We start from the raw sequence: 23,003 nt of genomic DNA, 5'->3' as shown, positions 1-23,003 counted from the left end.
TGTGAAAGCAAGACTGGCTAATGATCTTATCATTGCTACCACTTAGAAGAAACATACAAAATTCAGTTGTATATACCCATGTTCACTGTACTCAAGTAAATTAATAGGAGAGCCTTTATACATAGCCCCCGGTAGTGGGGACTTTTACCAGCCTCAGTGATGAGACAGAGAGGCATGAAGAAAGAGACAGAGACACAGAAAGACCAAGAGAGAAAATAAGTGAAAGCTTTATAAGATGAACCAAATATAGCACTGAGCTGACATCTAACAATTTTAAGAAATAAATGCCCTTAGGCTACTGTATAATATTATGACCCTATCCAGACCACATGAAAACACAAAAATCAACTTTAGCTACATTAAAAAAAAATGACTGGAAAGAAATGTATCAAAATGTAATAATTGTGTTATCTCAAAGAAATAGGACTTTTTTTTTTTTCCTTCCTTTTGGCTTTCTGTGTTTTTCAAATTTCTACAAAGAACACATATTACTTTTGCAATCTGAGGAATTCATACTAGATTTTAAGGAAATAAGAAATGTTTAGGTTTCTGTAGTGCATTGTGTTCTCTCAAATACTTCAGGCAATGCAGGCAAAACCCTTTGAAAGGACTAGTGTGACCTCCTGGCCTGGTGAGACGTGTGTGAGAAGCTTACCTGGGCTGGCCAGATGACAGAGGACTGGTCTGTGATAAGTAACTGGTAATTGGGCACCGAGATTTGGTTCGAGGTTGCGTTCACTTTCTTTAGTTTATACCGAACTGGCAAAAAGAGGTGCAAAGATTAAAAACCAGACACACCAATGAGTGGTGGAGGCAGCTCGCCAGAGACCTCCTTCCTTTCTGAGGAACACCCAAGTGAGCCATCTCGAAGCCCAACGAGCAAGCTGTAAGGACATGGGAATCCAGAGCTGAGGGCTGGTTGCCTTTGGAGGCCAAGTCACAATTTAAGACTCACCTACTACCATTTAGGTTGTGCCTTGCTGTCCACAAATGCATATTCTAGATCCATTTCTTACCATCAAATCCGGCAAGAGGCCTTTTACAGTGAGATCTATGTGACTTATACTTGTCTACCGAGGTGTCCCCGACCTAGTTTCCCTCCCTGCTCTAACTGGCTTGTTCCACACCTTACTGATACCCCTTTAGTTCTGTTAAGCCTGCAGGCCATCGAAGTGGGATCGGGATAAGAGGCCTCTCGTGCAGATCTCAGGACTGTGTGTGCACCAAGTAAAGAGGAAGGTAACCTTAACAACTTGCAGTGAGGAGAACTGAGCCACATGGAATTTATAAGAAAACTGGGCTAATCAGCAGCTCACTCCTCCCTGCCAGAGCCCCTTCCTGACTTACAGCTTAGAATGAACCTGAATGGTGAATATTCTTATTGCAAATGAGGGCCGTGCAGGATGACTAAGAAAAGAAATGGACAAAGAAAAAACTTGATGAATGTTAATTAAGGAATAAATTAGGTTAATAGGTCACTCAGAATCCGGTGTAATCGTGCCTTACCGTTAGCTATTACATTGTTGTCACTAAAGACTGGAAGTTTTGTCTGCTTTGTTCATGATTCTCCCCCACCCCAGTACCTACCACAGTACCTAACACAGGAAGCAGTCAGTTCACATCTATTGGATAACTATTGAATTTATCCCACAAAACAATCATTGGTTATCATTTCTTTTCTTCACACATTTCATGTTAGAGAATGGAAGGCTGCTTTTTTAGTAAGTTAGCAAAAATACTGTGTCCTCTGGAGATTGAAAACTGGCTCAATGATCATCTTGATATAGGAGCATTTGATATCCTATTCCTTCATTCTTCTTTAGTTTCTTGACTATACGTATGAGGTATTTTTTTATCCCTTCATTTTAATAAAACTATTTAAAATATCCCAACAATAAAATATTGGAAGAGACTGTTTTTTGTTATATTTATAACATGAAACAGTAGCTGACATTTTATACTTCTTATAGAGAAGTTGCAGAGGAAGACGTTTGATATTTCTTCCTAGAGTTAGTTAGCTAACTGCTTGCATCGGCTTTACCCCAAGAGACATATTGGTGGACTCAATATGTCTTAGTATGAATAATATCCTTTATTGTGACCCAGAAAATTCTAACAAAAATAAGTCACGATTTCCATAAATAAATATAAAGAGTAAAAACACAACTTCTATTTAAATATGTTACTGTATCCCTATTCCAAGAAAAGTTTCTGTTTTCCTTAATAAAAAACAAAGCATCAGCTACAATGACAATGAGGCTCAAACTGGATTTCCAAAATACTAACCTAGCTGTAGATATTAATATTCAGTTCTATTGAACCAGTAAGTTATTATTTGCTTAGGCTCAGAAAGACACTGGAATACAGTTTGAAATGGTCTCCTATTTTACAAACTAAAGGATATGGGTAAATTTTGTTACGTTTCCCAAGGGAATATTAAATAGACTGAGGACAGGGACAGTAAAACAGTTCGATGAGATTGCTGCCCAAACAAAGTAGTCTTTTTTTTTTCTTTTTTTTTTTTTTTGCATTCAAGGACACATCTTTCCTAATCATTTAAAATCAACTTCACTTTTCAGTTGGTCTTCAAGATTCCTTCTGAGCTAGGCCCGTAAGCCCGTAAGACTTATTGGATCTAGATCTACTGTTGGTTGTCTTCCTTTCTGTTGGAAATTTCATCTCTAAGAGCCAAACCTTGTTCATGGGTCAGTGCAGCTATCCCATAATTTTTCGTTGTGATTTTAGCATAAATTTCATAAAAATTTCTTCCAAATTAGAATGAGAAGTTGGGTACAGAGCATAAGATATGAAGTGCGCATGAAGTCTCAAGAGTAGGGTCAGGGCTCTGAGTTTCCAGGGGAAGAAGTACCAAAACAGAAGGGAAGGAGCACTGATTAAGGAAATAAGGAGGGCATGGGTTGCATGGAGCACCGGGTGTCATATGCAAACAATGAATTGTGGAACACTACATCAAAAATTAATGATGTGCTGTATGGTGACTAACATAACATGATAAAAAGATAAATAAGGAAACCAGAGAGAATGTGACAAATATAGCGCCATCTGTGTTTACAGGTTGCACTGGAGAACTTGCGAGCAATTTGAATAAGAAAGTAAGTATGACTCTTTGAAAGATGCTGGTGGAATTTTGACCAGGATGACACTGAAAGCATAGATTGTTCTAGGCAGTATAGACATTTTAACAATGTTTATTTTTCCGATCCATGAGCATGGAATGCTCTTCCATCTTTTTGCGTCTTCTTCAATTTCTTTCATGAATGTTCTGTAGTTCCTCAAGTATAGATCCTTTACTTCTTTGGTTAGGTTTATTCCTAGGTATCTTACGGTTCTTGGTGCTATAGTAAATGGAATTGATTCTCTAATTTCTCTTTCTAAATTTTCATTGTTAGTGTATAAGAAAGCAACTGATTTCTGTGCATTGATTTTGTATCCTGCCACATTACTGAATTGCTGTATGAGTTCTAGTAGTTTGCAGGTGGGGTCTTTTGGGTTTTCCATATAAAGTATCATGTCATCTGTAAAGAGAGAGAGTTTGATTTCTTCTTTGCCAATTTGAATACATTTTATTTCTTTTTGTTGTCTGATTACTGTTGCTAGGACTTCTAGTACTATGTTGAACAACAGTGGCGAGAGTGGACATCTTTGTCATGTTCCTGATCTCAAAGGAAAGGCTGCCAGCTTTTCCATTGAGGATGATATTCGCTGTGGGTTTTTCATAGATAGATTTTATGAAGTTGAGGAATGTTCCCTCTATCCCTATACTTTGAAGAGTTTTAATGAGGAAAGGATATTATATCTTGTCAAATGCTTTTTCTGAATCAATTGAGAGGACCATGTGGTTCTTCTCTCTTCTCTTATTGATTTGTTCTATCACGATTGATTTGCAAATGTTGCACCATTCTTGTATCCCATGGATAAATCCAATCTGGTCATGGCAGATAATCTCTTTAATGTACTGTTAGATCCCATTCTAAAGAACTGGACCAAACAATCCTAAAACTTGTTTGGAACCAGAAGAGACCCCGAATTGCTAAGGAAGTGATGAAAAAGAAAAACAAAACTGGGGGCACCATGTTGCCTGATGTCAAGCTCTACTACAAAGTTCTGATCACCAAGACAGCATGGTACTGGTATAAAAACAGACAAATAGACCAGTGGAACAGAGTAGAGAGTCCAAATATGGACCCTGACTCTATGGTCAAATAATCTTTGACAAAGCAGGAAAAAATATACAGTGGAAAAAAGACAGCCTCTTCAATAAATGGTACTGGGAAAATTGGGCAGCTATGTATAGAAGAATGAAATCTGACCATTCTCTTACACTGTACACAAAGATAAGCTTGAAATGGATAAAAGACCTCAACATGAGACAGGAATCTTTCAAAATCCTAGAGGAGGACTTAGGCAGTAACCTCTTCAACATTGGCCACAGCAACTTCTTTCAAGATATGTTTCCAAAGGCAAAGGAAACAAAAGTGAAAATGAACTTCTGGGACTTCATCAAGATCAAAATCTTCTGCACAGCAAAGGAAACAGCCAACAAAACAAAGAGGCAGCCCATAGAATGGGAGAAGATATTCACAAATGACACTACAGACAAAAGGCTGATATCCAAGATCTATAAAGAACTCCTCAAACTCAACATTCATAAAACAGATAATCATGTCAAAAAATGGGCAGAATACATGAACAGATACTTCTCCAAAGAAGACATACAAATGACTAACAGACATATGAAAAAATGTTCATCATCATGGCCATCAGGGGGATTCAAATCAAAACCACATTAAGATACTACCTTACACCAGTCAGAATGGCCAAAATTAACAAGACAGTAAACAACAAGTATTAGAGAGGATGTGGAGAAAGGGGAACCCTCTTACACTGTTGGTGGGAATGCAAGTTGGTGTAGCCACCTTGGAAAACAGTGCGGAGATTCCTTAAGAAATTAAAAATAATGCTACCCTATGACTCTGCAATTGCACTACTGGGTATTTACCCCAAAGATACTGATGTAGTGAAAAGAAGGGCCATCTGTACCCCAGTGTTCATAGCAGCAATGGCCATAGTCACCAAATTGTGGAAAGAACCAAGATGCCCTTCAACAGATGAATGGATAAAGAAGATATGGTCCATATACACAATGGATAGACTCCATCAGGAAGCATGAATACCACTTTTGTATCAACATGGATGAGACTGGAGGAGATTATGCTGAGTAAAGTAAGTCAAGCAGAGAGAATCAATTATCATATGATTTCACTTACTTGTGGAGCATAAGAAATAACATGGAAGACATTGGGAGACAGAGAGGAGAAGTAAATTGGGGGAAATCAGAGGGGGAAAAAAAATCCACGAGAGACTGTGGACTCTGAGAAACAGTTTTGGGGGGAGGGTGGGTAGGGGGTCAGGTGAACCTGGTTGTGGGTATTAAGGAGGGCACATACTGCATGGAGCACTGGGTGTGGTGCATAAACAATGAATTTTGGAACACTGAAAAAAAATAAAATAAAGTGAAAAAAATAATAACTGGATAAATAAATTAGTAAGTTTAAAAAGTAAAAAAAAAAAAAAAAGTAAGTACAATTCACAAGGAAGAAATTCATGAAGTTTAAAAAACCTTTTTGAATAAAAAGCCATCTCATTTTTTCCTGACTCATACCTAAACTAGTTTAACTATTTAAACTAAAAATAGTTGAACTATTTAACTACTTAACTGTAACTAACTAGTATAACCAGAGACTGAAACCTAACTACATTTTGGAGTCTGGAAACTTTTTATTTCATTGACCAGAAGATGGAGCCATTATATAAAGAATTTTAAAACTTGCAGCCTAAAATGGAACCACAATTTTGCTCTCTTACTGTATTATTTTAAACATTTATAGAATCTGAGTAGTCTCGGTGTCATTTTAACAACGGAAAGGAGATAACATGTCTTAATCTCACATATGCAGAGAAATAAAGTATTATTAGGTGATTTGCACGAGTTAAAGAAGTACATACATGGAAGTACATACATGGATACATACATACATACATACATGGATTCATAGCTTCTATCCTCAATAGTTATAAAAATATATGCTACAGAATTATAAGCACATTGGTTACCTTAGATCAAGACATTTCAACAAGCAGGTAGCATCTGAGCCGCTATTCTAACATTCTCATTTGGGATTCTCATACAGCAGATAATCTGGGAAAATGCATTTAAACTAGGAGCTGCACTGACTTTTTTTAAATCCATAAACCATCTATAAGCAGCACTGTCCTTATACCCATGCATAATAATTCTTCTTTATAACATTTTAAACTTTTCTAAGAATTTTCCAAAAAATTTTAGAAGATTTTATTTATTTGAGAGAGTGTGGGAGGGGCAGAGGGAGAAGGAGAAGCAGGCTCCTCGCTGAGCAGGGAGCCTGTGACTAAGCAAGGCTGGACCCCAGAACTTCAGGATCCTGATCTGAGCCAAAGACAGAGGCTTAATCAACTGAGCCACCCAGGCGCCCCTCTAAATTTTTAATCTACTGCTCATTCTTAACCAGAAGACAAAACCAAGAAGTTAAATGTCATCATAGTCAACTAAGAAAGTCACCCAGCAAATAGCAGAGACTGAGACCCAAAGGTGAGCTTTCCAACTCACAGCTTCTGCCCAGTCTACTTCTGTGTCTTTCAACTGGCATTCAAACTTCTACCATTCAACACACACTTAAAACTAGGAAATTGAGGGTCAGTTTTAGGAGAGACACTGAGAGCTGTGTGTAAAAGGTATAGTGAGGGAGGCAAACCATAAGAGACTCTTAATCACAGGAAATAAACTGAGGGTTGCTGGAAGGAAGGGGTGTAGCGGATGGGGTAACTGGGTGATAGACATTAAGGAGGGCACGTGATGTAATGAGCACTGGGTGTTATAGAAGACTGATGAACCACTGAACTCTACCTCTGAAATTAGTAATACATTACATGTTAATGAATTGAATTGAAATAAAAAATGGTAAAAAAAAAATGTAAAAATATAGCACCTATATATTAAAATCCAGGGCAACTTCTACTGGGTTTTGAAGCTTAGCTGCACATTGGAATCACCTGGGGACTTTCTGAAATCTCAATACCCAGGCTGAACACAGGTCAGTTAAAGCAGAATCTTAAGGTGGTATCCAGGCATTGGTTTTCAAGTCCACGGGTGATTCTAACATGCAGTAAAGTTTGAAACCAGTGATCTTGAGCACTGGTTTTCCAGCTGTAATGTATATACAAATTATTTGGCATCTAGAGCATCCCTACCTCAAGTGTGGTCACTGGACCAAAAGCCTAGGGATCATCTGGGAAGTTGTTAGAAATGTAGATTTGGAACCCGACCCTGGTCTGCTGGATCGGAAACAGGCAGGGCAGCCCAGCCTCTGCAGTGACTCTGAGAACCACCGGTCTATTTGGGGACCAATCTCCTCTTTATCCTTGGCAGGTGGTGATTCCATCTTCTGAAAGGATGAAGCCTACTCACTGCTTCACTGACAGTTTTGTCCTGGAAACTGACCCATATTTTGTTTTTTCCACCAGATTTGCTAAACAAGTAGACACACTCTGTTTGATACTGACTCACTTTTTCTTTCAATGCCTGCTCCTTTTGACATCTAGACTGTTGATGTTTAGAGGGACTGGGTCAAAAATGAAAAAGCTAGTAAAGAACATAAGAGAAGAGAGAGGGTTCCAAGATTTTGGTGGTGCACTGGACTCAGATTAACCTATTTCAGGATTCTCAATCCATCTGATTTAATCTCTACATATAACATCAAACAATAAAATTGGTATCATCTGCAAGACGTCCAGGATGTTCAGAAAATAGCCATGATTTTAAGAAGCAGCTGGATGTTAAAGCCAAGTCTATGGTTTGGTGCTAGGTTTTGTTTGTTTTTGTGTGTGTGGTTTTTTTGGCTACCAGTCCCTGAAACAAATGAAAGATGTGGTCCTTGGAGTCAGCCAGATCTGGATTTGAACTCTGGTTTCAGCCCATTGATGATAGGCCTCCATGGGCAAGTTATCTAAGCTTATTTCCTCATCTTTGATATAAGACTAACAAATCATAAGTTTTACGGGTGGCTCTAAGATAGAAGAGACAGAATAGAAAATGTTCCATGCTCTTCTTGGCATGTGGACAACATAAACAGTGTACTGGAGTGAACTTGGAACAGCTGGAGAGGGCCAGGGGTGCCCATCTCCTCCCAAGTCTGGTATCAGTGACTTCAGTTTGTTTGCTTGAAATTGGCTGTGGTGGGAGTCTTTACACCACAGGAATCAGCAAAAGGTACATAGAAGGAAGAGCTTTTTTCTCCAGGAGAGCAAGTTAGCTATTAAACATTTACCAGTACACCACAGATAGGTCTTCCTTTTGTGTTTATTTCCTAATGGGCTGATTTTGGAGGTAATTTGCTTTTCTCTTATGAAACAAACAAAAAGAGCTAAACATAGCCCAAACAGGTGAGATGAATGGAAAGATTCCAGAAAACCTTTCCCTGCCATCCCTCTCCCAACATAGAGAGATCCAAGATTTCCCTGTTAAATTCACATACCGTGGAAAAGGTAACACAAAACTATAGGCGGACACTGACCTTTCTATGATATTGGTCCATCAGAGCTTTTCCTCTTCAAGCCGAACTGACAAGAGTTCCGGACTCTGAAATAATCTATTTAACTAATACTGAGCATCTGTTGGATGTCAGGCCTTCTAGGGATGGAGATAGCTGAAATGAATAAGGTCTCTACCTCCTGAACTTCTATTTATCAGTCGAGAGGAGACGAGTAAACAAATAGATAAAATCATAATTAGATAATAGTAAATAATGAGATTAAAATAAAACAGTTCAGCGTGATAGAGAATGACTCAGGCAGTGGGGTTGCTCTGAGTGGACTGATGAGTGAACGCCTGTGCCAGGAGGAGACATTAGAGCTGAGATTGGAGGAGACACAGCTGTGTTCTGAACCAGAGGAGCATTCCAGGTGCAGGAGGGCAAGAGGGAAGGCCCTAGGGTGAGAGGAGACTTAGGGGACCAAAGAACAGAAAGAAAGGCAGTGGAACTACAGCTTGTGAGTTTTACAAAAGGGTGTGTGATGTGGGGCAGTTAACAGGCCCGATTATTAAGGCCTCTTAGAGGGTGAAGAGGTCTGCCTCCCCGCTAAGGAATCACGAAAGAAATCCAGAAGCCAGAGAGAAGAGCTCGATGGAGATTCGAGTTTCAAAGGACCACTCTGCTCTGTGGAGAACAGACTGTAGGGAATCGGAGGTGCTAGTTCAGGAGCTATTGCAAAGGTGTAGACCAAAGACAATAGCGATTAGGGTCAGGCTGAAGACGGTGGAGAGGAAGAGACAAGGGCAGATGTGAGACACAGTGTACTGGTGAAGTCAAGAGTGCTTGCTGATGGATTGGACAACTTCTCGCCTGAGAACACTGTAAAGAGAAACGACTTGTCCAGGACATGCAAACGGAAGAAAAACCTCCCGACTTGTTGTGAGCGGGGTACCGTATTCCCGATTTCAAGCCATTCCTCCCAAGACAGATGATTCAGGCGGTCCCGTTACATCCAGGTACTCAGACAGCTTCGTGCCGTCCGCGACGTGCAGTTACAGGGTCGCAGGAAAGTGAGGCCGCAATTAGATCCCCAAGTAATTACCCTCATAAAAGAATTAAAACATTATCTACCTTTACAAACTTAAGGGGCGCCTGGGTGGAGCGGTGGGTGAAGCCTCAGCTCTCCCTTTCAGCTCAGGTCCTGAGCTGGAGCCCCCACCTGGGGTCCCTGCTCTGTGCCCCTGCACCTGCTCAGTAGGGAGGCGGCTTGAGATTCTCTCTGCCTCTCCTGCTGCTCCTGTGCTCTCTTTCTCTCAAATAAATAAATGAATTAAAATGTCACATTTCAAACTCAATTCTCAGTCTGAATGAGTTTCCTTGAATAAATTATTACTTTTAAAATTTCCTTACCCCTTCCCCCCTTTTACAGCTATTTTAAGGTTTGCTCTGGGAGGCTTCAAAAGTGTGTGTGTGGGGGGGAGTTATTTTGGAAACCCAAGTTTCCTTAGAATAACCTTAGGTTTTATACTTGTCAAAGTTCCAGGAGCTTCCTAGACCGGAAATCATTTTGCATCCATTTAGAGCTCAGCAATTAGATGATTACATATCCTGAAAGAAAATCCTGATATAAACTATCTGTTGGGTGGAAGTTCATAAATATCTTTTTGAATGCAAGGCAAAGCCTGCAAGAAATTAAAGGAAGCCCCCAAGGACCAAAAACAAAGAAACAGCAGGAAACAGAGCAGTAAGAATGCAACTGCATCCAAGCCACCTGGAGATAGTGGCCCATCTCAGTAAAGCTGTCTTGTTATTGCTTCTTAGGTTACTGAGGTATAATAAATATACATACAGTACAGTGAAAAAGTTATATGGATTGAATGTACATACTTGTCCTTCTATGTACACACCACCTAGGGCAAGACATGAAACATTGCTGGGACCCCAGAATTCTCCCTATGCCTCCCTCAGTCAATAATACCCCTGCCTCCCGCCACCGCTGAGTCTCTGCTCCTCAGACTTCTATTGTAGGAAATAGGATTTGCCTATGATTAAAATTCACAAATTAATTCATACAATATGTAATCTTCTTTAGTTGGTGAGATTTTCCATAACCTTGCATGCATCAGTAAGTCATCCTTTCTCTCTGTGCATAGCATTTTTATTGTATATCCACACCACAATATTTATCCTTTCTAATTTTGATGGATTTTTGCACTGCTTCCTGTTTGTTTCAGGCTATTATGAATATAGCCTCTCTGAACAATCATAAAAATGTCTTTGGGTGGTTATTAATGCTCATTTCTGTGTATATATATACCTAGTAAAAGATTTTTCATCATAGAATATGTTTAGCATTGATAGATACTGACAAGCATATTTTTAAAATAACTGTACGAATTTATGTTCTTGCTGGAAAGGTTTAAGAATTTCTTTTGCTCCATATATTTGACAATATCGCTATTGTCAGTCTTTTTAAAAATAGAGCCATTCTGTTGGTGGTTTAGTGATATTTCATTGCTGTTTTAATTTTGATGTCTCTAGTGAATAGCTTAAAAAAAGAATAAGGCTGGTATTCCAGCATATTGATCAGGTAACATTTCTGCTTGCCACTTTGTTATTACCTGTATGCCATCGCTTTTTCCCTCCCTCTCTCTCTCTCTCCCTTACTGTTTTCTTTTGTGTTAAATACATTTTTCTAGTGTTCTATTTTAATTCTCTTGTCATTTCTTCTTTTCTATTTTTTTGTGGTTGCCCTGATGATTACAATTACTATCTTAACCTATAACAATATAGCTTGCGTTAATACCAGTGTAATTTCAATAGGATACAAAATAAAATTTGCTCCTAAATATCTCCTTTCCTTCCCCATTCTTTGTGCTATTAAATTATACAAATCACATCCCGACAACTCCTAAGCCATCAACACAGACTTAAAATTATTGCTTTATGCAGTTATCATTTGCATCCTATAGGAGAAAAAGAGGGATTATAAGTAAAAAATACATTCATCCTGTCTTCTATACTTCATGACTTGGTGACAGTTCGTTGTGCTCTTTTTTCCAATAAATTTGAGTTACTGATCAGTGACTGTCATTTCAGCCTAAGCACTCACTCTCTTTAGTATTTCTTGACGTGCTCCCAACATATTCTTTCAGATTTTTTTCATCTGAGAATGTCTTAATCTCTCCACTTTTGAAGGTTAGTTTTTCCTGGTAGAGAATTCCTTGTTCAGTGTTTCTTTAAGAATCTTGAATATGTCATCTTCCTGCCTCTGCCCTCCATGGTTTCTAATGAGAGATCACCAGCTAATCTTAGGGTCAGATTCCCCTCTCCCCCTGAGTTTATCCTTGGTGGTGGCGGGCACTGCTGTTGCTTGTCTGGTGAGTGGCTGGACTGGGCTAAATCAGTAAAGTCTGTGCTCTTACATGTGGACCCTGAAGTCTCTCCTCAATTAACTTGGTGGTCAGCTAATGATTTCTTTAGATGCCTTATGACAGTACATCTCCCAGTCTTTGCCAAGGGCCTCAGTTTTCTTGTTGAGACATGCCTTTAAGACTCAAGCAGGCAGTTTACAACTCTACCTTAGCTGTCATTTCCTGCTTCTACAGAACATCAAGGTCGACCAGGGGTGAAAACTGGTCACAAGTGCTGGGCCCTGGCTTGTGCATGGCCCTCTGCAGCAGGGGGCTTTTATAATTCTACCAAAATCACTGTCCCCAACAATTGACATCTTTAGTGTTTAGTTATGTGACAACTCAGAAGAAGTTTGTAATGCTGATCACTTTCTCTTTTTTCATAGTCTGTCACTTTCCTTAAAACTCTGTTTCATGGGTGCCTGGGTGGCTCAGTCACTAAGCGTCTGCCTTCAGCTCAGGTCATGATCACAGGGTCCTGGGATCAAGCCCTGCCATGCACTCCCCGCTCAGCGGAAAGCCTGCTTCTCCCTCTCCCATCCCCCTGCTTGTGTTCCCTCTCTAGCTGTTTCCCTCTCCCTGTCAAATAAATACAATTTTAAAACAACAACAACAACAACAACTGTTTTGAGTTTCTACTTGTGTCTACTCTTCCTGGTTGGCTTGGCATGCCTTGGACTTGCCCACCCGTGGGAAGCAATGACTTCTGGATATGTGTCTCTCACCCTGGTTGACATTCATTTAACTTCATATTTTTATGTTCTTCATTATTCAGAGCTTGTATTCAGTTGCCTTCAGGACTCTTACTCTGATTCATCGTACCTCAAACTCCAACACATTCAAAACTGTTGTTCTGATTTTAATACTCAGCTCCAGGCTGCCCTGACAAGATGAGGCTCATCATTAACATGGACACATGCTGCCATATGGAAAAATAGTATAGTGCTATGATCAAGAATCATTTATTCTTTCGGGGCTCCTGGGTGGCTCAGTGGGTTAAAGCCTCTGCTTTCGGCTCAGGTCATGATCCCAGGGTCCTGGGATCGAGCCCCGCATCGGGCTCTCTGCTCGGTGGGGAGCCTGCTTCCTCCTCTCTCTCTGCCTGCCTCTCTGCCTACTTGTGATCTCTCTCTGTCGAATAAATAAAATCTTTAAAAAAAAAAAAAAGAATCATTGATTCTTCCATGACGCAGTAGATGCCCAATATCCAATATCATTTTATTGAATTTATGACTGAATCCTAGATGGAGAGGTATTTCAGAAAATGCATAATAAATTGCTGCCCTTTAAAGTTCCTACCACGTACTTATGTACTTTAGGATGACTGAGTGCCAGTCTCTTGTAGATGAACCTGAGGCTCAGAAAATACAGCACATTGTTCAAGTTCACAGCCCCACTGTTAGTAAGTGACAAATTTAAACTCATGATCTGACTGCCACTGTGTATATATTTGTATATTTGCTTTTTTTTTTTAAGATTTTATTTATTTGACAGACAGAGATCACAATTAGGCAGAGAGGCAGACAGAGAAAGAAGAGGAAGCAGGCTCCCCGCAGAGCAGAGAGCCCGATGTGGGGCTCGATCCCAGGACGCTGGGATCATGACCTGAGCCGAAGGCAGAGGCTTTAACCCACTGAGCCAACCAGGTGCCCCCAATATATTTGCTTTTTTTTTTTTTTTAAATAATTCTTAAAGGCATAAGATGGTATTACACTGGGAATAACAGAGGTTAGATATCTTTGAGTGATGTCAATGCCATGCCATGTCTTATTTGCTTTATTGATCTTTCAAAGAGGAAGAGATTAGTTTTGTTGATTTTAGCTCCCAAGCTGACAGAGGAAGGGGAGAAAACAAGAGTTCTCTTAATCTGGGAAGAAATAACTGGGCAGGAAGAAATGACAAGACGGAAAAAATGCCAAAGGCTGCCATTTTAAGTTGACAGAATGTCTCCTCAGCTTTGGGCCATTCCAAGGGCTTTGTTTTTTCTGTAACAGCACCAGCTTCTTGAGAGCAAGTTATCCATGCCCCTTCTAGCTCTAGGCGTAAGAGTTCAGTGTGACGTTTTAACTTCATTTCAAAGAAAAAATTTAAAATACACTTGTGTAAAGCCATTCACTTCTTGACTGCAGTCATTCTTCAGACTTCTGGTCTAGGCTGTGGCCTGTGCCACAAAGCTGAAGGAGATTGCATCTCTTGTTCTCCCTGGCTCCCTCCTAGATCCCTTCCTGCCCATAACTTGGCCCTAAGTGGTATTCTGGCTGAGGTTCGTAGGAGGCAGATCCATTTGTCTCTAAAATAAATGGACAATATGTGACTCTTTAGAGATAAACATAACTTCTTTTAGTTGCAAGTGCCAGAGCCAAATTAGGTGACTAAACCAGTCATCAATCTTTGCTCTGAATTTAGGGTCTAAATGAGATGGTTAGGGTAAGATGGGTATATAAAAGGAGATAAATAAGGCAGGAAAATGAAGCATGAATGAGTGCTTTTCCCACTTCTATGTCTTCCTAATCTTTTCTTATTAGAGCTGATTCAATTGAGGGCATCGACTAAAACCAATATATCAAAATGCACTGAGTTTTTCAGGGAGATTACAACAGATTTCTGTCTTTACTATTTAAAGGGAGTTGAAATGAGAGTTTGATATTTAGAAGTTTGGTAATTGTGAACTTTGCTGATTTTTTTTTTTTTTAAGATTTTATTTACTTATTTGACACAGAGAGAGAGCTAACACAAGCAGGGGGAGGGGCAGGCAGAGGGAGAAGCAGGCTCCACTCTGAGCAAGGATCTCATCAAGATGTGGTTCTTGATCTCAGGACCCTGGGATTCTGAGCTGAGCCAAAGGCAGACGTTAACTGACTGAGCCACCCAGGTGCCCCTTCACTGATTTTTTTTTTTTTTAAAGAAAAAATATTTTCATGTCTATATATTCTCTGTTACTCTTCCCTTTGAGAAGTGGTTTCATGCCCTTTCTTTGAGCATGTGCTTGACTTTTATCTCATGAATAGAATGTGGTGAAAATGATGGATTCTGACTTCTGAGGGTAGGTCATGAAAAGCAGTGAAGTTTCTTCCTCGCTCTCTGGGGGAAGCCAGACACTCAAGCAACCCTATGGAAAGATCCAGGTGGAGGATCTTAAACAGCTAGTGAGGATGTGAAGCCTGCGAATGGCCAAGTGAGTGAGACATCTTGGAAACAGATCTTTCAGCTTTCCCCAAGCCTCGAGATGAGTGTGAGCCCAGGTGACAACCTCACTCTCTAGCCAAACTACTCCCAAAGTCCTGGACCACAGAAGCCATGCGATAATAGATACTTGTTGTTTTAAGTTGCTAAAAATATATATCTTTTTCCTATAGAGTTCTGATACCAATTTTTCATCTGTAACACTTTATTAAAAAATTAGTTCTTAATTTTCAATGTTTAGAAGAACACAAAGGACAATGATAATATCCTAGCTTCAAACAGAAGAGCACATTTTTACTTCAACTATAAATTGTAGTCTTTGTCCCATTAAATCTTTAGCATGAATGCCTAAGTAAAATGACTACCTTGAACATTTTAAAAATAATCACTCATTTTGGGGAGTGAGAAAGGAAATAGCTATTAGGAATCAAAAGCTAGCTCCTGAGTGATTTTCTCTGATAAAACAGCTTGTAAATCTTTGGAATGAATGACCAAATTTACAAAATTTTACAGTAAAAGAAAATACGTAACTTCAAGTCACTATTTTTAACTTTTGACCAAAAATTATAAAACTTTGAGAGTGAAGTATCCTGATATTAAGTATCATAAAATAAAATAGTATATAACATAGATTATAGAACATATAATAAACATAATCAAATACATGTAAAATTCATGATGAGTAATGCATGATAAAGTCAATCTAATATTACTTTCTGATATTTTTAGTCATGTAGGGCACATGATTTTTGTCTCCTCCCCAAATAAAAGCTTCATGAGGAAAGGGATTTGTCTGTCTGCAGATTGAAGGGGGGATAACAGATCAAGGGTGTTCAGTAAATATTAAATAATGAATAACATACTCCTATATGATGTTTCCTTCTCTTTGAACACTAAACTTTGCTATGTTTGACTTTATAGAGTTTAACCAAGAATCAGAAAAGTTTTGAATTCATGGTTTTATTGCCTTAGGCTGAGAAGGAAGTGAAGGGGTCACAGCTCTAAAACTCTGCAGAAAGACCCAAAGTAGATCTGTGAGACTTGTTGGGAAGGTTGGAAAACTCTGCTTACCCATACTCTCAATTTATCAGTGGTCTTTCTCAGACCTTGTCTTTGAACTGCTTATTTTCCCCACCTCAATACATTTAAAAAAAAAAAAATGTTTTCTTTGGTAGAGCTCATTTCAACTTTGCTAGGGGTCTAATGTCATTAAAATCAACTCTATTTAAAATTCCCAGTGATTATGAAATCTCAGTGTGTTCTGACTGCATTGAAATATTCCCACGGGAGCCACCTGCTTGTTCATATAGTACATAGCCTCTTCGGATTCACTTCTTTCACTCAGTAATATGACTGGTCTTTGCTTTCATTATTCTGACTAGCTCGTAAAGACATTCCAAGCTGTTGCTAGTAGAAGTTAACTAAATGGAGGATGTTTTGTCCTTTATGAAATAAGACCCAAAATAGAACATAACAGCAAATATCACATCTGGAATGAGAATAATTTTTGCTCAGTTCAGCTAGGTTTTAAAATTGTTCCCAAAACCTAAATCTTTCCTATATCCCTCTCTCCATTGTTTTATCTACTCCTTTGTTGCATTTCAGTTGTTTTTGAAAAATATTTTAAGTGAGATTCAAGCTAAAAACACATGATTAAACATTAAACATCCCTTCCTGAATCTCTTAAAATTGGCTTTTTTCTTAGATCAATCGTTAATGTACCTATCTAATTACACTACTCGGAATAATAGGGAGTAGAGAGTAGCATGTGTGCTCTACTGCTTGTTTAGAGTTATCAATTATTCATGTTTCTCTTCCTGTGTCCATCAGATACTGTTGCAGCAAAGGTCTGGCCACTATGCAATCCTCCCCTCCCTGGAGAGTGATTACCATGTACCCTGCAGCCCATTTTGCTTGGGTTATGGCATAGTGTTATCTACGACAAGGAAGAAGTTCATTCTTTTGTTGTAGGGACTTCATGTGATTGCCAATCAGTTATGTTAAGATGAACGATGGTGTCGTGCAGGGACAATAATTTTATTTTGCAGTGATTATCACAACTGCAGGTACAGAGGTCCCTAGGAAGATTTTATATCTTTTTACATGCCATTATAATAGCACACAAGGTTGGAATAATGGCTGAGCACAGAAGCAATTATTCTTGGCATATCTTATTTAAAAATCAAAAGCAGGACTGGATGCTTACAGCTATGACAAAATAGAGGCTTAGATTTTTTTTTTCTTGCAATAAGCCAAACCTTTGCAAATATGTATGTTTCCTCATTTTAGCACATTGTTTGAATGCACAGATCTCAAAAATAGCTCAATTTTGAAATATTTTTGGGTATATGTCACATCACTAAATATTTTTTATGCACCAGTAAGATGTGTAAGACTCTTTCAGGTACCATATTTACACAAAGTCATGAAAAATAGAGGAAATATTGTCATCATTTAATGTTTATGAAGAATGCATTGTGCTCCTATGAGCATCGGTGCAGCCTGGCCTCTTACATGTTTAGTGACAAAATGGTTGCCACACTAACCACTATTACTAACGTAAACTATTAATTTTGTATTGGTCAGACATTGCTCTGATTGCGTCATGTGGATTTTCTCATTCTATTCTAGGACTATAAATAGTGAAGTAGTACAGTTACCCTCATTTTATAGATGCAAACGCTGAGTCACACATGGGTTAAATAATATATTCAGGAAACTCAGAGAGTCATAGCTTAACTGGGATCCAAACACAGTTCTGGGTCTGGAACCCAAACCCTTGGCCATGATGCGTGTTAAACCCTCTCTCAATGACACAATATGCTATTGTATGAAAAAGATACATACTGTCACTGTGTGGCTAAATGTTTTCCTATCTTCACTTCTTGTCTCAATTTTTGCCTTCTGCACAAACTCTGTTGTGGATGTCAGTGAATTGTATTAGAACTCCATAGTCTTTGTCCCCATATTTCTTATCCTGGAAGACTTCCTATGGAGGACATTGAAACTGTCTTTCCATTTAAAGGAAAAAAGCTACTAGTAGCTTCAACTTATTTAGGTCTGTACTGAACTTACTTCCTTAAAGGTTATTCACACAGAAACAAAATACATGCAAACATGACTTCATTTTGTTACTGATTTTTATTTTTACATTCTATTACAATGTGTACATCTCCAGTATAACTACAATATAATTTATGACAAATTCAAACATTCTGAGCATTCACAGATGTAAGAAAATTGTACAGAGCTCTATGTAAACAGCATTACTATATGCATGGCTATTCATTTATTTTTATAAAGCAGTTCTTGATTCTTTTCTTCAAGAATATTACATCATAACCTCAGATACATAAAAAAATGTGTAGTCTCTATACATAGGTCCTAAACCCAGGCCGATAACTTGGCCATTCTAATTTAGCTGGCCTTCCTTTCATTACTTCGGTAACATTTCTCCAAAATTGCTATTTAAAACTGCTTTATTTACATGTGCATTTTATCTTAAATCTTTTTAATAAAGCTATCAAAAATCTATAAAATCATGCTGAACATTTTGGGTTGAGGTTTTCAACAATCAGCATTTAGAAACAGCCCACAAGTCACTTAATGTCTTTTGCAAACTATGTAACAGTCAAAAAAGCAAAATGAGATTCTCCCACTTTTCTCCAAATTACATGTATGCATTTATGTGTGTCCAGATCTTTGCTTCCATTTGTGTTTGCTTCCATTTTATTCTAACTTAAAATTTACACTGTAACTGCCATTCTAGATCATTAGGTGAAATGAATCCAAGGATTATATAACTTAAATATTAGCATGACAGTGCCTTCTGGAGGCATCTCATTATCTGTACCAAACAGTGACCTACATGAAAAGCAAAGTCTAATTTTACTTCAAGCTTACACAGTACTAAATAAGCTCTCAATTCCATATATTGTTTTTAATTGATAAAAAGTCACAACTAGACCTTCCTGGGAAAACATATATATACAAAACCTAACTATGTTATATTAAAAAAAAGTATTGTTCAGCATGAAACTGGTTCGGCATGAAATAGGAGAAGAGAGCAAATTTGTAAAATTTTTTTTTTTGAAATGGTAAGAAGAAACTGTTGAGGAACCAGTTGCCAGTATTTTTTATTTTACATAAAAAGGAGGTAATGTAAAAATGTTACTAGTAAATCACACATAAACCTGTCCATCATACATCTTTTCATAATATATAAATATGCAAAATGCAGTTATATTTATATGGGTTTAAAATAATGAGGATAGACTGAATTTAAATCTAAGGTGATATTAATTTCTTAATTTAATGTATTAAAAATATTACAAAAGTAATATATTTTGAATGGTTCCCTAATTGTCAAAACCTATTTTCAACAGGCTTAGCAGGTATGCAATGCAATGCTCTACATAGCCTAGGAAAACACTGCATGGTATCTTTTTTATTAAATAAAAAAAGAGGCTCAAATAACCTAAGGTGAATAATTGAGTGTAGGTGCAAAGAATCTTTGGCCCTAGATTTAATTTCATATGTATCTTAAGACAAATGTCTAGAAGTGACCATCTCCCTCACAGATGTTGTAAAATATGTCACAATTAAAAAACTTTGCAGATACAAAGTTCCGTGGATATGTCTCTGTTTTTGTCTGTTTATCTCATATCTGTGTTTATTAGTCCATCCCTCTTTCTGCCTGTCATTCTCTACCCATACTCTTCATTTCTGTAGGTATTTTTAAATCTCCTTTATTTTTAACTGGCCAGAGTAACAAAAACTATGTATTTATTATAGAAATATAATTTATGTTCTTTTTTAATTTAGAAAAGCAAATGAATAATATATATACTTTCCTTGAAAACTCCTACAAAATCTTCTAAATAAAATTACTCTCTACTTATGTAACTCAATTTTTGCCTATGCATAAGTAACTTGATAGAAGAAAGAGCTCATATTCCTGAAATAAACTCATGAAAAAATGCGTCATGGCCATTTCTTTTCAAGCCATCATCAACGAGGACTTTTTAAAACTAGATTTATAATCCTTGGTAGGTGGACAGCCCCTAAAAGAAAATGAGTGTGTTCTTGGTAAACTATCAGCTCAGGGTACCTTATTGATTGATATCAACTATGCCTCAGAGTTTTAGAAATTTAAGAAGAAAGTGACATTGTCTTTATTTTTATAGACGAAAGAGAAAGGTCCAAAAGGACTAATAGCACAATTAGGATAGTACATTAGAGGCAAGAAAGCAGGGTGGCAAGAATCCCGGTTGGATGACCTTTCACTCATACTAAACATGGGTCTCTGCTGAAAGGCTGACATGTATCGCAACTTGAGAGTTTACCGTACACATCAAGGGTGGCAAGCAGGCGAGGCAGTCCAGGCTTTGCTTAAGCCATTAGCTGCTCAAACATGAACCACAGTATCAAATAGATAGCTGCACGTCAGGAAGCACTTCACTGAAGGAAAATATTAACTTCGCTTTGTGCTAAAGAATGAATGATTAGACAATACTGCCCGAGAAAGCAGAAATTTGTGACCAAACAGATGAAGAGTTGGGTCATTACTGGTGTTTAAGGTGCAGCAGTGTAACGTGTTAGACTGTATAAATAAAAGTGAATAAAGCTTTCTTCCATTCCTTCTTTTCTTAAGCAACTTCAGTTTTTTTTCTTCTTTTGAGGAATGTGATATGTACTTAAAATAATTTTTCACGTTGTATGGTTATCGTATGAACTAAGAAATATATTTTAAAAGGCAGGCTATGAAGCACAATACTCTAAAAGGTAAGCTTATCCTGGCTGGTCTATGAGTCAAGATGAATGAAAAATAATTTGTCGAAATGAAGAGCCTACATGTTTTTAATCCCATGGCATTGTACAGGCACATAAAAATTGGTTCTGATGCAGTACGGAATAAATGTAAGCACCTCAAAAACAGACAATGACCTCTGTACAAGGAAAAGAGTCTTGCTCCCTAATAACAGATGTGTTACTTGTTACTAATGGCCATTCCTTCTATCAGGACATTTGATTTGCAAAGCCAAGGTAAAACACTTTTACAGATATCCAAATGATAGATGCGTGTATGTTTGCATTTGCATGGGAAACAGGAGGGTTTACAATCCTGTGAAGAGATGACAAGGCAGAGGTGAACATTTTCCACATGGTCTTCTGATTTATTAAAAGCAAATAAAATTAAACCAGCTTTGTTTGCTGTAATCGAGAATCCCCGCAGAGGACTCTCACAATTCTTACATAATCATTTACCAGTGCAAATGCAGCCATCTGCTAATCCTGTTCACCTATTTTAGGGAATCAGAGCTAGTCAACCGCACTGACTCTCAGAATATTTCAATAAAAAGTTTTGGCATAGACTTCCTTAAAAGAGTCTTATTAACACAAATATATCACCTTCAGAGGCTGTAAACAATATATCAAAAACAAAGCTTTACTTTTTGCTTTCCTTGCCATCTTTCCCTTTGTCTTCCTTTTCTGCTTTGTCCGTTTCATATTTCTCTTTTTCTGGCTTTGTTACACTGTCATATGAAGGTGGAGAGACAGTGGATGGGGTTGCATCTGTCTTTTCTGGACTTGAGTTCTCATTAGTGTTGTCAAACACCATATCTTCTTTACTGGGCAAACCATCATCTCGGTCTCCATCTTTTATGTATATACTTGATATATTTTTGACATTTTGCCGTAAGCGGTAACGTCTGTAAGCACGCTGAATGACAGTAGCAGACACATCCTCTTGTTTTCGTTTTAGTGTAGTTGTTATGGGTTCGTAGGACACTTTAGAAGGATTTGCTGACATGAATCTTTCCTCCATCTGTGAACGTAGAGAGTCCATCTCTCCGCTTTCACCCAAAACACGCTTTGTAAAGGCAAATAAAATGTCGAGGCAATGGATCCGGTCCCCACTGACCATGGGCAGGTCCATGGCGATGAGCTGGACTTTGTTTGGTTTGGCTATGAGAAGAGGAGGATCCAGGGCAGCTGCAAAATCAGAGAGCTTGCTATACTCTATAAACTGGGTGGCATCGGGATCAAACTTCTCCCAAACCTCATAGAACATCTCGAAGTCATCCTCACTCAGGGGTTCAGTACTTTCCTCAGTAGCAACACTGAAGTTCTCCAGGATGACCGCGATGTACATGTTCACCACAACCAGAAATGATATGATGATGTAACTCACAAAATAAAATATCCCAACAGATGGGTTCCCACAGTCTCCTTCAACTGAACTTCCGGGATGAACTTTCTTTGGATCACAGTCAGGGGGTGCACTGTTGAGAATAGGTGCCAGCAATCCATCCCAGCCAGCAGAGGTGGTAATTTGGAACAGGCAGATCATGCTGTTGCCAAAGGTCTCAAAGTTGAACATGTCATTGATTCCAGCTTCCTTTTTAACATAGGCAAAGTTGGACATTCCAAAGATGGCGTAGATGAACATGACCAGGAAGAGCAGGAGGCCGATGTTAAACAAGGCAGGAAGGGACATCATCAGAGCAAAGAGCAGCGTGCGGATCCCCTTGGCCCCTTTGATCAGACGCAAGATTCGTCCAATCCTGGCGAGCCGGATCACTCGGAACAGGGTAGGGGACACAAAGTATTTTTCTATGAGCTCAGCCAGAAACATACCTGGTGAGGAGGGAGGGGATGGTACAGAAAAATCATGACTTTTAAGTAATGTTATCTGCCATCTTCTCTCTCACAGTTTCAGGGCTATCATTTTATATTGAAAGCAGTTTCATAACAATCAACAGACTGAGCGATCCCAAAGGAAAATGATTGATATTATCACTGTGACATCTTCTCT

The 23,003-nt window shown here is 38.4% G+C and overlaps 1 protein-coding gene and 1 long non-coding RNA gene across 6 annotated transcripts in view; one reads left to right on the top strand and one right to left on the bottom strand.

Annotated features, from left to right (window-relative positions):
- The window catches only part of LOC131827142 (uncharacterized), a 167,900-nt gene that overhangs the window by 30,780 nt on the left and 114,117 nt on the right, over window positions 1–23,003 (top strand). For all 5 annotated transcript variants that reach the window (XR_009351907.1, XR_009351906.1, XR_009351905.1 and 2 more), the window contains exon 2: window positions 22,600–22,779. This is a non-coding gene — a long non-coding RNA (uncharacterized LOC131827142). The remainder of the gene's footprint in view (window positions 1–22,599; window positions 22,780–23,003) is intronic.
- The window catches only part of SCN9A (sodium voltage-gated channel alpha subunit 9), a 171,305-nt gene continuing 166,608 nt past the window's right edge, over window positions 18,307–23,003 (bottom strand). The window contains exon 27 of the mRNA XM_059167130.1: window positions 18,307–22,825. Coding sequence (XP_059023113.1) covers window positions 21,633–22,825 — 1,193 coding nt within the window. The 3' untranslated portion in view covers window positions 18,307–21,632. The remainder of the gene's footprint in view (window positions 22,826–23,003) is intronic.

This window comes from Mustela lutreola, chromosome 3 (assembly GCF_030435805.1).
Source record: "Mustela lutreola isolate mMusLut2 chromosome 3, mMusLut2.pri, whole genome shotgun sequence".
Classification (NCBI taxonomy): Eukaryota; Metazoa; Chordata; class Mammalia; order Carnivora; family Mustelidae; genus Mustela; species Mustela lutreola.
This window is presented reverse-complemented; position numbering and strand designations above follow the sequence as displayed.